We start from the raw sequence: 16,304 nt of genomic DNA, 5'->3' as shown, positions 1-16,304 counted from the left end.
TCCCAGGCTTCTCATGCTGCAGCCAGGCAGAAGAGGGGAGGATGCTCAGGGGAGCTCAAGTGAACAAACTCCACGGCTGCCTCTGTGCACACCTCCCCATGCACCTCAAGAGGTACCGCCACGAGCCCCTGAGAAGACTGTGTGGGATAGGATGCTGATCCCCGCTGGCAGTGCCAGCACAAACAAACAAGGCTATGCACCATGCTGCTCTAGTTAACAAATATTCAGGAACCACAGCTGTGTGGTGCAGGAAGGGGTCACTGCTTTACCCCGCCTCAGTCTCCATCAAGGCTTTGGAAAATCTCTTGACTGCAGAAGAATCTACAGGTGGCTGCATGCAGCCATGGAGGCCAGATTTGAGAAACATTTAATTACTAGAGTAAAAGAGAAGAAACTCTCTCCTACACTGTACAGAGGGAGATTTTGTTGTGACTACACTAGCGGTAAAAGTATATTTCACATTTGCTGAAGAGAGATGGGTAATGCATTGGGTCAGTTTCATCATACAGATGATTACTGATCCACTAATTTGCACTGCGACATGAATCAGCAGAGTAGCTGTGTTGTTCTGTAGCCACAAAATCAAGAAGTCCCAGGGGACCTTATAGGCTAACGGATATATTGAAGCATAAGCTTCTGTGGGCAAAGCTGCATGATGCATCTGACAAAGTGGGCCTTTGCCTACAAAAGCTTAAGCTTCAGTATATCTGTTCGTTTATAAGGTGCCACAGGACTTCTCATTGTTTTTGAGTAATTGCATCAGACCTCTCACCTGTGTGCTTTGACTTTTAGATGTGAACTTAAGTTTATTCTTGGCTATGAGGTTTCTTACTAGGCTAATTAAGAAGATTTTATACTTTCTCATATTTCTTTATGAATCTGACAGAACAACATATTTGTTTTTAAGTCTTATAGCAATTAAACTGAATTTGGTTTTGGAAATAAAATGCAAGAACAACTTTAACTTGGAAAGATTACTTACAAATATAAGAAAAATTGAAGTGTTCAATTGTGCCTTATGTATTACTGTATTAGAAATCATCCTGGCACACTAAAAGGTAAATGAATGGGGCTAACATACCTCTCCTTTTTCTGATAGGCATTCCATGTCGTAAAATAAACACTACCACTGGGACATGTATTGATGCTAGAACTGGTCAAAACTACTCTGAAGGTGAGGTCCGAGGAGGTGGTGTCCAACCTATGCTTGCTGGTACTGGAGAAGGCACAGTCAGGCTAGGTGAGGCAATTTTTTGTTTACTACTTTGTGTACAAAGTCCATGTGTTCTTGTTTTCAATTGATCTTATTGGCATTTGGGTGTCCAGTGGGAAATGCTAAGTTAAGGGGTTAATTATATATCTACATTCAAACTCTAATGACTTTTAGAAAGCTTTTAATGAAAAACTACACGTTCATTAATACTTAAATGTTACATAGGAAAAAAAACTTTAAAACGTGGGCAACATTTTTAATGAAGATTTTGTGTGTACTTTCCTAGTTTTCTTTAAAAAGACAAAAACAAATTATGCTATTTTTAGCTTAGTTGTAATTTCTTCCTCTCATGCATCAGCATATGAACCTGGAGTCCTTAACACCGCAGCACAGATTTCTACCATTTGAGCTAAATAATTATCCACAATATTTGGTAGCAGCCCCAGGGTGTTAGCCACTGTGGAGCACCTGATAGAAGAGGACGTGTATCAAACTGTGTTCCTCATAGTAGCTGTTGTGTACTATGTCCTTTAATGTAACCCCACCCTGTGTTTTGTGTTCACCTGTTCCTCTTGTGCTTTCTTCTTCAAAGAACATTGTTGTACCTTTGGTCCCACTGACACTAGAAAGTATTTGGAGCTCGTAGGATTATTTCTTTAGGGAGGAGAAATTAATTATACAAGGCTGAGTCCACTCTTAAGAGAGAAATTCAAATTTAAGGCAGTTATCTCGATATTACCACATGACTGTCTTCACTGTAAATACCATTAGCTTGATTTTTGGGAGCACTGATGCTGAGATTATAATATCGCAGTTACCTGATGGGTATAGCGTCAAACTCGAATTGAGAAGTTTGATTAAAGGCCGGTGTGGAAGTGCCATGTTGTAAAATCAAATTTATTAGCCTCCACAAGTATCTGCTATGTATCCCACAAAGCTATGCAAGCTGACCCTGGCTCCCAGCTCCCTGCTACTAGTGGGAGCTGGGAAACTGACCAGGCTGCTGCACTCTTGTGGTGTGGGGCAAGTCACCCCGGGGCTGGGCAGCTCGAACCGCACTGGGCCAGATGCTCATGGGCAGGCACCCTTGGCCACCTGCGACCAGGTACCCCTAGCCAGCAGGCTCCAGCAGCTCTTCCACTTGAGCCCGTGAATGGCAGGGGAGAGGGTTTTTTTTTTTTTTTTTTTGAGGGGGGAGGGTAGTAGTTTTGGGTGTTGTTTTGTTTGTGTGTGGTGGGGGGGGTGTTAGGGTGGGACTGGGGCTGGGGGAGCCTGTGGGGATGGGGCATAAACCCACCCGTTTAACAGACTATTGGGAAGAACCGACAGCCTTTCTCCCCTGTTAGTCCATTAAATGGAGGGTTTTCAATACTAGCAGGAGCCGGGAAACTGATCAGGTCTGCTGCGCTGTCAGTTTCCCAAGTCCCCCACCCTGCCAGACTCTGGAAACTGACAGCGCTGCTGCACTTGGCTCCTGGCTCAGAATGCGGGGCTGAGGGAACAGTGGGATAGATTCCCACAATGCACTGCTGCAACAGTCAATATTTGGTGATTTCATTGTGGAAGCAATATGTCAAATTTGTTGGGAGTCTGTGGGAAGTGAGGATACTCAAAATTGAATTTAAAAAAAAGCGTTATAAAATCGATTTTAATAAACTTGATTTTATCTCGTAGTGTAGACGTAGACCAAGTTCGGTATTTCTTTGATGCAGTCTTATTTTATTTACAAAGAATGTACACAAAGGCCTGTTCCCCGAATGTGGTAGAAACAAATATAGATCTGCCATTCAGCGAGTCCTGTTCCCTAATAAACTCTATCCTGCCATCTCTCAGTGCAATGCTTATGACTGCTTTTATTGCTGTCTGATCACCAAACTATTCCCTGGCATTTGCAGCTAGTCCAAGGGTATCTTTTCTTGCCCATCCTCCCATCTTGTGGTTTACCCCTGCTGAGGCATCAGTGTGCAGACAAGTGCCTTGGGTACTAGCTGCTGTTGTGTCCAGCTTTCTTACCCCACAGAGGGAGTCCTTTCATTTAGCCCAGTGGATCTCAAAGTGTGCTGCACCAGGGAGCCAACGTGGATGCGTCAGCCCTCAGAAACCCCCTCACCCTCCTGTCCCAGCACCAGCTCCCTGATACATGGGGTAGAGCCCTGGACCTCATGGGTGAGACCCAGTTGGCAGGAAGCAGCGCTGCACACTGTTACTTCCCTCCCCATGTCTAGGGGAAGAGCAGTACAGAAAACTTGTCATTGGGAGTCTTTCTCAACTGCTTCCGTTAGCTGGGATTCTAGCCAATGGAAGCAGTGTAGGGTCATGCCTGGGAGCAGCATGGGACATGGAGCCAGGTAAGCGACCTCCCTCCCTGTTAAAATCAGAGGCCGGACCCCCATCACTTTCATGCACCCCACCCCCCCCGACCTCCACCTAGACCCTGGGTTCCCACTCTGATGCTTCACCCTTCCTCTCTCCTACCCCATCCCTGCTCCTGCATCCTCCCTCCCTTTCAGACCCCCCTGCCCCCACACCATTCCTGGACCCTCCCTCCCATCCAAACCTGCATTCCCATCCTGTTTCCCAGCAGTCCCCTCCGGCACACTAAATCCCTCATTTTGCTGCACCCCAGAGCTTAGGGCTGTCCGCAAAATCTACTCACTGCGGGCAGCCAGAAGAATTAATCTGGCCTATAGGAAGACCTGAACTTCATGGGCTGGCGTGTTAGGGAAGTTGTGTCTCAGATGGGGACCACATCCGTGAGGGTAGGTGTTTTGTTTTGTTTTTTTAATTTTATTTTTGCTTTTCACTTTTGTGTGGCCCCGGACCCAAAAAAGGTTCCCCATCCCTACCATAAATAATGTTGAAAACTTTCTGTTTTGAACATAAATTAATGTTTTTCTTTATTTAAAAAGTTAAGAACTAAATATACACCCTGTTATATTATAGTTGCATATTTGCATTTTTATGATCCAGTAGCTTACTATGAATAATTCAGTATATGAGTTTTTTCGAGAGTAATGAATGCATTTTGTCGACATGGGTGGTTGGCTGGTGGTCTGTGGTTAGGCTTGTATTGAGCAGGTGAGATCTTGGACCAATAAATTTGAGAGACGCTAATCTAGTCTGAAAGAGAGTGGTTAGCACATCAGTTGGATTTAGCAGGGTCTTTGATTGCCTGTTCATTAATGACCTGCTTGATTGGTGCCACAACTCCTTTGTGTATAAGTATTGTGCCCCGTTGTAATCCCTCCATGTGCTGTAAGCTCCCCGACAGTTCTGTCCATCTCACCTTTCCTACTCTGATTTAGTCAACCCCCGTTAGCTGTGTTTCCTCATTTTACCAAAGGACATTACATTTCCGTGTGTGCCGATATTAACACCATTGTTAAATCTTTAACGCTGATTTAAGGACACTGTCAGTCATGTTCTTAGCTTATTTGTGTATATGATTAGTGCATGCCATTTCTGATAGCAGAGCATCATTTCTATGAAAGAGTCAGCCTTGCAAGTCCTAGTTTGAGAACATAATTCCATCTTGGTTATGGTCTCCTCGCCGCTTATATTTTACATTTAAGTTGGGTAAAAGATGATGGCTGCAATTAAGGATAACTCTTTTCTTTTGATTACTGTTTTCTAGGATTTCCTGTGGATCCACGAAAGGTTCTGATAGTAGCTGGTCATCATAACTGGATTGTAGCTGCATATGCCCATTTTGCTGTTTGCTATAGGTATAAATGACTTAGTTTCCAGAGGATTGGGTTTTGAGCTTGATTTTCCCTCTATACAAACTGTTTTAATTTCCTGAATTAGTGGATGTTATGTCGCTAATTTCTGTAAAATTTCATAGTTCTATTTAACTTGATAGTTGAACATATGCATGGCATTTGTTCCTTTTTAATTAACATATTGATTGGTATTAGGCCACATATAATGTTAGCAGGTGCAATATGGGAAAAGTTTTACAACTCTTTTAGTTTACCCCATTCTACTGCAGGTGCTGAATTTGTTGCTGTTTCAGTGATGGACTTCCCCTGAAACTTTTACTTACTTTAAAAAATGATTTATGGTACTGTTGAGATTTAGAAAGTTGAGTGACAGTGGTTTTGATTTAATTGGTTGCCCAATTATATTTAATGCAGGATTTTGTAAAGGCTTTTAGAAAAACTCATTTCAAATCTTGATTATACTGTACATCTAACAAAATTTGAAAAATATGGATGTCTTGGAAATGTGTTCAGATTTAAGCATTGCAGTATTCTAAAAAAAAATTGTGGTTCTGCTTTGGAAAGGTCACTTTGCTATTTGCCTGGCTTTTTGCTTGCTTTATGTATTTGTAAAGTGGCGGGTTGGTATTCCCTATGTGAAAAAAGTTTCAAGGTTTACTATTTAACTGGGCTGTGTAATGTCTGAGTAAGAATTTGTTGATTTACTCAGCCATTGTGTAATAGGATATGTATGCAAGATATTTATGAAGAAGTAACTTAGACTAGGTCGGTAAAAAGTGGGCGCCAAGTGCTTTACTGGCTCATTTTCTTGATGCACATTATTTAGTAACTTCCAATAATTGTGCATTGCAGTTTTTTCCCTAAAAAAGGAGATCTTTTGTATAAGTAATGTAGCCAGCTGTGCAATATTTTATTGCATGTAAGGAGAATGATTTCTTGCCTACAGTTACTGGTATCCTGAACCTTAACATCACATTATTCTTTTGAACATCTAAATTTGATGTCCTGCAATATATTGATTTGGTGCTCACCATCTTAATTACCTTCTTGCCTTGGTCTTGACTAAAAACAGCTCACTTCTGGTTCTGAATGCCTTATCTCTAAATTTTACTTGCTCTGCTTCATTCTCATATAATCTATGCCAACCTGTATAACACAAGACATATAATCTACCTGTTGTTCTTTCCCTGTTCCCAAACTTCATCTTCTAATTAAAATTTGTTTCTTTGGTTATATCTACAGTGCCAGTGGAAATGAGCCTCTTGTCCCAGATTGACAGTCTTGAGTTAACGGGGCTTGCGCTAGAGATCTGAAAATAGCTGTACAGAAAGCAATTTGAAGTTGTGGCTGGTGTAGAGCTTAGTCTTTGAAGCCTCGAGAGAGGTGTGGGCTTGTTGTAGCTTTTTCCCCACTTAGGTTAGAAGTAATGGAATTTTTCCAGCATTTTTTTAGACTCTGGTACTTGAGAGGCAATCATTTTAAAATAATTGTAGCTATGTATTACTAGTATATTTCCCTAATACCTGTGCATAATACCTTAAACCAGATTGTCTGGCTTTCTTGAAGTAGCATTGCTTCTATAAAATATAAAGGCTAGAGAAGGATATGTTGTTGCTACTATTGTTTTTAAAGTCCCAAAGTAACAATTTACTTAGTATTCTCCGGGAAGCCCATGTGACTAGAAGTATTTTTATGTCTCTGTGCATTTTAAAATAAATCCATAATGGTTGGAAGGATGTTTGGTAAATAAACACTTCAAACATTTCTCATACTTTAACTTGTTTTTGTAAAGCCTACAGATAAATATTCTGCCTTACTCTTCAATGTCAAAAATGTAGCATTTTATCCGGTATATCAAAACTGTGGAATCCTTTAAAACTACTTAAATTTTTAAGTTTAAATATTTGGCACCTGTAGTAGTCAAAAAACTTTTTTAAAATGCAGTCCCACAGGAGAAATTGCAATATAATGACAGAACTACAGTTGCTAGAGCTATTTCTGGACTTACATATTTTAATAGCTAGGCTGAGCAAGCCAGTAATAAAGATGCACACTGGTACATAAAAAAAATCCAAATGGTCATTTACATATTATTTAGTAATTAATCATTCAGTGACATAGATGTGAATAAAAATGTACTTACAGTTGTAATGGAGGAGCTGGGTTCGCTGAGTATGCTCCTTCAAAATTTCAAGGGAAAGAGGTATAGTAAACCCTTGAGACGTGCAGTTTCGATTTGTGCTTAACTCGCATTAACACGAGGTAAGTGCAAATGGAAACTGGACCCTGTCCTCCAGCCCCCAGTTCCCCCAGCTGGGAGAGCCCAGCAGTCACACAGCTGCTTATGGTGCCAGTTCTCCCCAGCTGTGAGAAACAGTGCCACAAGTAGCTGTCTGCACACCAGGAGAAGCCACAGAACAAGCAACTGTGTGCCCCCCACCTGGGAGAAGCCAGGGGCCACATGGCTGTCTCCCCACTTCCCCCAGATGCCTTGTCCCCAACCCCCCCTCCCCAATTTATACACAGTTTGATTTACACAGAGGTTGCCCAACATGCAACCCCTGCGTAAATCAAGGAATTACTGTACCTGCATTTGGGTTTAACCTAGCTGAAATAGAGCTTTGGCTTGTGAATGCTTACTCCAGTGTTGGTCCTTGTCTTTTACTCATTTTAATATATATTTAATTATTTTATATGGGGACAAATAAATTTGTTAATTTCACACTAGACGTGAAATAGCCCATATGTGCTAAAACATTCTCTTGTGGTTTTGCCTTGTTGCTGTGAGAAGTAGAGTAAAATCAATCTCATTTACAAAGTCTTTTTTCATTAAAAGCTATTAAATAAGGACTCAGAGTGAGATTTGGTTTACTCTGCTGTATAACAACGTCAGACTGAAATGTGAAAATACAGATTTTAGAATAAGAACTGCAATATTTTGCCTTGCTTCTTTGCCACTTTTAAAGGAGGATTCATTCTAAGTATTTTATCAGTTTAATCAAAAATATTTTCTAATATCTGTGTACTGTTTAATTAATCATCTTTTTCTTCTATTCTCCCTTACTCTTCAGTGTTTTTTCCTCTGTAAGTGTGCTGTTTTTTGTCTTGTAAACTTGCATTTTTTCTCACTTTTCCATTTACTGGTGTTCTTGCCCTCCATTTTCTGTTTGTTGCATCCCTTCTCATGGTCTTCTACATTGTATGTCAGTAACATTGAATCACAAAATACACCTGCAAGTACTGACAAAGAATTATTTAGGAATAAAGTTTAATGTTTCTAGGCAATGTCGCCCGTAAATGAGGTGTGTTTGTATTACTCACATTCAATTTAGCATGAGAAGAATACCTAGCAATTGTTGATTGGAGGAAGAACCTTAAAGGAGAGTCTTAAACCAGCACAATAATACTAAAATTCCATCCTTTACTTATTTCCTCCTCGCTGGGAGTAGCTGTTCACAATATCACTTATTTTTCTGAGGCTGCCAAGCAGAGGACTAAATGTTCTGCATTACTAATGTCCAATAAGTTAACTTTTTACTTAGTATTTCATTCAGCATTTCTGACTTTTATGGTTGTAGGCCTGTAAAGATTGTTAATAACAGAATCCGTTATTTGATACTCAAAGGAAATACGATTGGCGTATAAATCTGACTATAGGTTCAAACTCTGGGTGGTTTGGAAAGTGTCTTTCTGAAACTTTTTTTTTTTTAATTTCATCCTTTCCAGAATCAAAGAATCTTCAGGATGGCAGCAGGTTTTTACAAGTCCGTATCTGGATTGGACTATTGAAAGAGTAGCTCTAAATGCAAAGGTTGTTGGAGGTCCACATGGAGACAAAGATAAGATGGTTGCTGTTGCCTCTGAGAGTAGCATCATCCTGTGGAGCATTCAGGATGGTGGTAGTGGTAGTGAAATAGGTGAGTATGACAGTTTTGTGTGTTGAGGTCTTACTGCTAATATCTTATGCCTCCTAAAAATATAGTCTCGCATATAGTCTGAATGTATAATGTTACACAGACGTAATAAAAATAAGTCTTGGTACAGCAATCTAATATTTATTTATATATATATATATATATAAAAAAAACTTTTCTGACCTTGGTTTTGATGTGGAGAATCTTCAGAGCTTGCTGTGAATGAGTAAAATAAAGTATAATCCAAAAACCAGAATCTGTTTATTGGGCAGATGCAATTCAGAGTCACCATTCATGTTAAAGTGTCATTGGTTGTTTGCTTAATATAGTAACATTTAATTCAATCCATTAGATTCAGTTCTTTGGCAATACAAGCTGGATTTGAACAGGAGACTTCAAGGTGAAAGGCAAAGGGTACATCCACACTGCAATGTAAATCTCAGCAGAACCACAACTCAGAGCTGGGATTAATTGATTTGGGCTCAAAAGACTTAGGCCATGGCACTAAAAAATTGCAGTTGGGCTCAAAGTGTAGCCTAGTCTCCCAAGCCTGGTGAGGAGGGGGTTGGTCTTGGAGCCTGAACTTTTGCAATGCAGTTTGCACCCGGAACTGTGTGAGCCCAAGTCAATTGACACAGGCCAGCCCTAGGTCCTTTTTTGCAGCTTAGGTTCAACTGAAAGGGATTGCCAGTTAATATTTTTTTCATGCTTTCTTCTACAGTAGGCCATAGTTTAGATCTCTTTTTTGAATTCTGCTTTTGCTATCTTCTTATAAAATAGTTTCTAAAAAGAATTTTGGAGCCAGCTATTTGCCACCAGGAGTTAACATTTTAAACAGCAATACAAATTAAATTAGTGTGGGCATGTAATACTGGATCAGAAATGGTTTAGAACCAAAGGGCTTGAAGTAATAGAGGTCACATAAATATGAAAAAGGTTTTCAGAGAAACAAACATACTTTAGTGCAGCTGTGACTGATAGCTTTCTGATTTATTAAAATAGATAATTGCTTAAAAACATGAAGAATGGGTTTTTAGGGAAAGAATAGCAAATGGTAATTAGGAAAATCCTTAATTCCAAGAGTAATATGTAAGTCACAGTTGGAAAGATAGTGACAACCTGTTTCCTCCAGCCATAAAGTGCTGTCACCATACATTTGATTTAATAAGCTTACAAACAAGAATAATTGTAATTTGTTAATTTAGACATTTTTCTGAAATTGGCCGTAAATTTGTTCAGTTCATTCTCTATCACTCTCTCCTTCTAACATTAAATTGTTAAGGATATGATGGGAGCTAATGTAATTGATGTAATGTAATTGATGGTCTGAAATATTTTGAGTTCAGTTTAGGTTGGCTCATGTAAAATGAATACAAAATTTACTTTAAAAAGTGCACTTGAAAATGCAAGGTTAAGGTTTATCTTTACATGGATATTTAATTTTTCTTGGTGTTCATAGTGGTATCTGAGCACTTTACATAAATTAATGAATCTTGCTTTTCAGCAGCCATGAGAAATCAGAGAGAATTATCATCCTTGTGTAACAGGTGTGGAAATAGAGTTGATGTGTCCTTCACAAGGTGACACAGGTATTTTGTGGCAGTTTGGGGAACAGAACCCAGCTCTTTCTATCCCAAATTCAACTGACTTTCTAATCACTAATAAGACAGATTACAGTTATTAGCATTAAATGCCATCTAGGTTTTTAAAGGTTTTTCTCCTTTTAAGAAAAGTTAGAATAGAGGGTCTTCTAATAGTAAGTCAGTGTTTCTTGAACTTTTTGAGACCACTGAACACCAAACAATATTTTTTTGTGCAGAACACACACTATCTCAGACAAAGCAAACAAAAAAAACAAAAACAAAACCCACCCAAACAGCAACATATGCAGCAAAAACAAATTGAAATAATTTAATCAGGTATCAGCAAGGAAGAAGGAACATTGTATCTGGCTTTGATAATAGAAAATATATACCATCAGTGTAAGATGTCAAAGATGTGTCAGACGCTCGTGGGACACCTGCAAGTTGTTCATGGAATGCCAGTGTTCTGCGGAACATAGTTTAAGAAACACTGAACTAAGTGATCTACTCTTTTTTGTTTTTAATTTCTATTATAACTCAAATGTGTAGGGTTCTCCACTTCCCCCCAAGTCTGTTTAAAGTAAGCAATCCAGTAGCACAATAATAACTTTACTGGCCTATTTCTCTTACAGAATCAAATGTTTGCAGCGCTGCCTTGGGATAGCGAGGCAGTAGTTTTTCCATGTCCCATAAAAGAAACAATTTGTTGTTACAAATGCTCTTCAGAAACTGACAACACCATCCACAGAAAATTGCAAGGGCTGGCATCTCCATGATAGAGCTCTCCCAGAGGCTGTACTCCTTTCAATATTACTTACGTAGGACACCACTGCTGGATTGCTGCTATAAGCAGTGTTTTACTGAGAGGGCCCCTTAAGACAGGAACCTGTCATTTCTTATACCATCGTCTTCCCTGTAGATAGCCGTCAAGATTGTGGAGCCTAAGTAGGAGTGACATTTTAAATTCCTTCAGACCATTCAAGCTGTCTTTCTTGATTTTCCTGAACCTTATTCTTCTCTGGAGTAATCAATTCTAGTTGTTTCCCTTTTTTATTATTGCCTGGTTTTATGTTCCTGGTACTGCTGAATATAATTTGCATCAGAGATGATACCCTATGACCTGAAAAATCTTTTGGCATTATGATTAAAGCACTAGTGTGTAACAAGTTCTCTGACTGCCATCATGGAGCATAATAGATCATTATTCTTTTGTTTGAAATGGCATCTTGACTTTTGTCATTTGAATTTATCCAAATAAATGTTTGGGGATTTCTAATATTTAACTTCAAAAAATTTCTGTTTTAGTAGAGACATTTGCACAGCTTCTGGACGTATGCCATTATATTATTTATTAAAACATTTAAGTGTCCATAATAAGATCTCTGTGTAATTTACTGAAAATGTCAGTACAGTAGACAACCATGCATAGAGGCTAAATCTATACTAGGGAAATAAGTCGATTTCAGATACGGAGTTCTAGCTACAGCATTTGTGTAGCTAGAACTGATCTCTCAGAATTGACTGTTTCCCCAGGGAAGACCTAGCCTCTATACTCTTGTGTTGACTCTTACTTCGTGCAGTAGTGTGGAGTACAGGGGTTGACTGCTGACACCAGAGAGATTTGATTTTGCCGCATCTTGAGTTACTTTTTGTCCGATTGATCTAGCTGGCACATATCCTACCAAATCACTCCCAAGAAAACAAACTTGGGAAACTATGAAAACTCTTCAAAAATCAGTTTGATTTCATATTAATGTTATAGTAAACTCATTAAATGGTTAGTCAGTACCAGTCACAATATATTCTGAATGAGAGACTGAGGGCAGGGCTCCATTTAAAGTGCTCCAGTGGTGCAGCTGCACTTATCCAGCTTCACTACTGAAGTGCTTCAGTGGACATGCTACTAATGCGAACGGAAGGCTTTTTCTGTCAATGTTGATTCCCGTCAGCAAGAGGCAGAAGTTATGTTGCTGTATTGAAGTGAAGACTTCCCGTTGACATAGTGCTGTCTGCACTGAATGTTAGGTTAGGATAACCGTGTTGCTCAAGGAGTGTGGATTTTTTCAGATCCCTAAGTGACATACTTACAAGTGTAAGTTTATGGCATAGACCTAGCCTAAATTCCATTGTGACATCTTAATGCCACTATGGCAACGTCTACACAGCCCGTTAATACAGCGTTGCTGCTGGCAGCATAGTGCTAATGACAGTTCACGAAATTGCAAATGGAGGACCATTTGCATACTTGCACAACTAATTTGCATAGCCATTCGAGATTTTGCTGTCGGTGGAAGGGTGCCAGCAGTACAGAAGCCATGTGGACATGACTTTACCAGCTAATTGCCCTTTTGTCACCAGTCAGTTATCCCTGAAAAAATTCATTCATTCACTCAGTTTTTTTCAGGCATAAGTGACTAGCGACAGGCGGGCTTAGCTGGCAGAGGTATGTCCCCATGGTTTCTGTACTGCAGGCACCCCCTGTGCCAACAGCAAAATGTCGCACGGGTATGCTAATTAGCTTCATGAATTTGAAAATGGTCCTCCATTTGCAATTTTGTGAACTGTCATTAGCATAGTGCTGCCGGGCCATGTAGACATGGCCTAAGTGTGCAGTGAAGTGAAATGTGTCAGCTGTAGTGTGTAGGCTGGTGCAGTTCCCTATTCATATGGTGGTTGAATTTTCTGAATTCTTGCATCAAAGCTTCATCTCCTGGTTTTCGTCTTGTCTCTCTTGATCCCAGTAAAGGTTAACATCTAGTAGTCAAGAGTAGTGACACATGAATGTTAGTGCAAGTTTCAGTAACTCTCATCGTATATGGTGAAGTGGTGACAAATGTATAGAAAAATATAGTTAGACAGGACCTGTAAGGGTAAGACTTGAAATAAGAAAATATAAGGGTCTATTATTTCTATAATATTGCTTCAAATACCCTAATGATTGGTTAAATTGCTCTCATCATACTAATATCTTTGCTCAAACTCTGATTTTATTTTTGAGTTGCTTGTGCATGCAGGACTGTTATTTTTGACAATATTAATCTTGATTTTCAAGCAACAGCAGTTTCTCTGATTGGCTGATTGCCAGAAGATATCTTAGAGTGACTTAGAAACAGGGTTTACTGTGACAGTTGGTCAAATATCACCAAAAAAAACTTCCAAAAATCAAATTTGAGCATGTGCAAAAATCATGTTCATTGTAAGGCATCTTCCTGTGTATGCTGATAAGTACACCTTTCAGAATTGGTTATAAAATGTGTCAGTTGGATTGCTCTTTTCCTAGTAATGTAATAATAAGCACAAGACACATCGCTCTTCAATGTAGAATGTAAAAAGTGACATTTTTCTGTTTAATTACATTTGCCTGTAATAATTTATTTAGACAGAGAGGTGGCTTCCATAGCAAAAGAAGGAAACTGGTTTGTTTTAATTTCTGTTGGTTATCATCCTGAAGTAATTTCTTCAAATGACAGTTTCCTGCATCCTTCATGTCTCTATTTGTTATGTTTTTGACAATTACTTTAAAATTTGTGCAAGCTTTTTGTTTGCACATAGCACTTCTGATCAGCTTTAACTCTACATTTATCAATTAGAACTTAGTACAATATTTTAATTCTTCATTAATTGACATTTGTAAGTGATTTGAGGCGTTAGGATAAAGGTGGCTGTAGAGGAACGAGGAATTTATTATTTTGCAGCATTGCTTTTCTCTGAAAAGAAACCTTGGTTCCATCAGCAGCTTATTGCATGTTGAAATAAAAGAAGTTTAAATTTATTATCTGTTTAAAGAGAGGAGAGAGATTCCTTTTTTACTGTTTTTCTTGTCCTGTATTTATTCTGAAAACAAGCTTCATGGACTCTCTGTACTTGTAGGAGTGTTCAGTCTTGGAGTTCCTGTAGATGCTCTCTTCTTCATTGGCAACCAACTAGTGGCTACCAGCCACACAGGAAAGGTGGGAGTGTGGAATGCTGTGACTCAGCACTGGCAGGTCTGTTGAAGTCTTTTGTTAATATATCAGTGTTTATCAAAAACTGATGTGTTTTGCAAGGAAACAAGAAATAATTATTTTTGTCAGATAATACTTACATAATATTTTTCTTATAACAGCATTTTAATATTGCAGGGCCCTCTTCTGTACTTATCACAGTGGTTCTTAACCTGGGGTGCACACAACCCTTGGGGGTGCATGATGCCCTTTCTGGGGGTATGAGACATGCCACATATTTGTAAAAGGTAAATCATCAAAAACACAAATTAAGCACAGTCATGTAAATACAGCTATTTTGTTTCATGAAACTTATATATGAATTCAGTTAGCTGCTGTTCGCTTGTTGGTTACAGTTTACTTCCACAACAAAACTCTGCAACATCTCTAGATAGTACTTGCATATTTTTGTATGCCTACTGTACTATTATTTGTGGTGAGTAATAACATAAAACTATTTTACATATATTTAATATGTACTTAAAAGTATATAGGCTCCCCCATATCCCTTTTTGATTTTTGATAAAGGGTGTAAGAACATATTCTGAGAGCCAAAGGGGGACAGGCTGCAGTAAAGGTTAGAACCACTGACTTACCATTTTGATATTTTTAAGCATCATGCTTTTAAGTCTTTTGTTGCTCAGAATTTTTCTGGATTTATCTCTATATGATACTGTTGAACATTCAATTTCTTTATGCTCTTAAAGCAAGAACTTTTATTAAATGTCATCCATAAGTGTCTGCAAAACCTTCATTGCTTGTTTAAAATCTTAGTTTTCCTAATGGGACCCCATGCTTGAGCTTGGAGATGTAGTTCCAGTGAGGGACTTGAAGTGTTACATTTCAAAGTGGCTGGGTTTCTGTGAGGAGCATATCCAAAACTTAGTATGTGTTGTGGGGCTATGAAAAGTATGGCACAAACTGAGATTCCATTTATCATGCCTTAAAAGCATCTATTTTATATCTGTGTTTATCACAGATGAGCTGTGATATTTTTATACATGTTATGCATTCTGACAACAGAAATAGAGATCCTTGGACTCCAGACAAGACTGAGGGAAGAACTGGGCATTCATGCAAGAAACAAACCTTGTAACACAGCCAGATGAATGTCTCCCTGGTACAGCATAGGAACAGAATGTAATGAAATCCAAAAGGCCGTCTTGCAAATCTCAAGTGGCAGAACTGACCCCAGGCTCGCTTCTGTGACTGCCGTAGCACTAGTTGACTAAGTTCTGATTTGGCCCTCTAGCAATAATCCTGCCAATGAATAACACAGAGAGCGCAAAAAGGCAACCAGCGCAGCACAGTTCTTAAGTTACATAGTGAAGGCTGACTGTATATGTTTGCATCAAATGAAATAAACTGAAAAGCATTTTTAAAATCTAAATTGACAGTATACAAATGCAAGAAACCATTTGAAATATTTTTGAAGTTATGCCATTTTTTTGATTGGAGAAAAAAACTTCACAGAATATGTGGTGTAACCGTGAAAGGACTATTAATTATCAGTATTCTCTCCCTTCCACGTATGTGGGTGAGTGTCTAGACTTGAACCTGCAGTTCCCTGCAGTGTACCACATGATTTTTGCTCTGGAATTTGTCAGTAGTGTAAACGTTCTTAAGAGGATGAGGTTTAAAGATGCCCTTCTATATAGTTATTTAATATGATCACTATTCCTAGTCAGATTCCCAAGACATTTGTTTCGCCTCAGCAGACCTCTAACAACTGCAAAGGGTCCTTGGACAGTGACAAGAATTTTGTTTAGCATCCCTTGTGATGTTAGTTGCATTTATTTTTAGTGAAAAAGGGAGTGTTTGGTAACTTTCACTGTCCCTATCAAGAAAGGATACTCCCACCATGGATCTCTAATAATTCTGTGTCAGAC

The 16,304-nt window shown here is 39.0% G+C and overlaps 1 protein-coding gene across 5 annotated transcripts in view; it reads left to right on the top strand.

The window, feature by feature from the left end:
- Positions 1 to 16,304, top strand: part of KCTD3 (potassium channel tetramerization domain containing 3) — a 65,051-nt gene that overhangs the window by 17,934 nt on the left and 30,813 nt on the right. For all 5 annotated transcript variants that reach the window (XM_074989969.1, XM_074989968.1, XM_074989967.1 and 2 more), the window contains 4 exons: positions 1,100 to 1,240; positions 4,848 to 4,938; positions 8,662 to 8,852; positions 14,303 to 14,418. In XM_074989969.1, the coding sequence (XP_074846070.1) occupies positions 1,100 to 1,240; positions 4,848 to 4,938; positions 8,662 to 8,852; positions 14,303 to 14,418 (539 nt within the window). The remainder of the gene's footprint in view (positions 1 to 1,099; positions 1,241 to 4,847; positions 4,939 to 8,661; positions 8,853 to 14,302; positions 14,419 to 16,304) is intronic.

Source organism: Carettochelys insculpta, chromosome 3, assembly GCF_033958435.1.
Source record: "Carettochelys insculpta isolate YL-2023 chromosome 3, ASM3395843v1, whole genome shotgun sequence".
NCBI lineage: Eukaryota > Metazoa > Chordata > Testudines > Carettochelyidae > Carettochelys > Carettochelys insculpta.
This window is presented reverse-complemented; position numbering and strand designations above follow the sequence as displayed.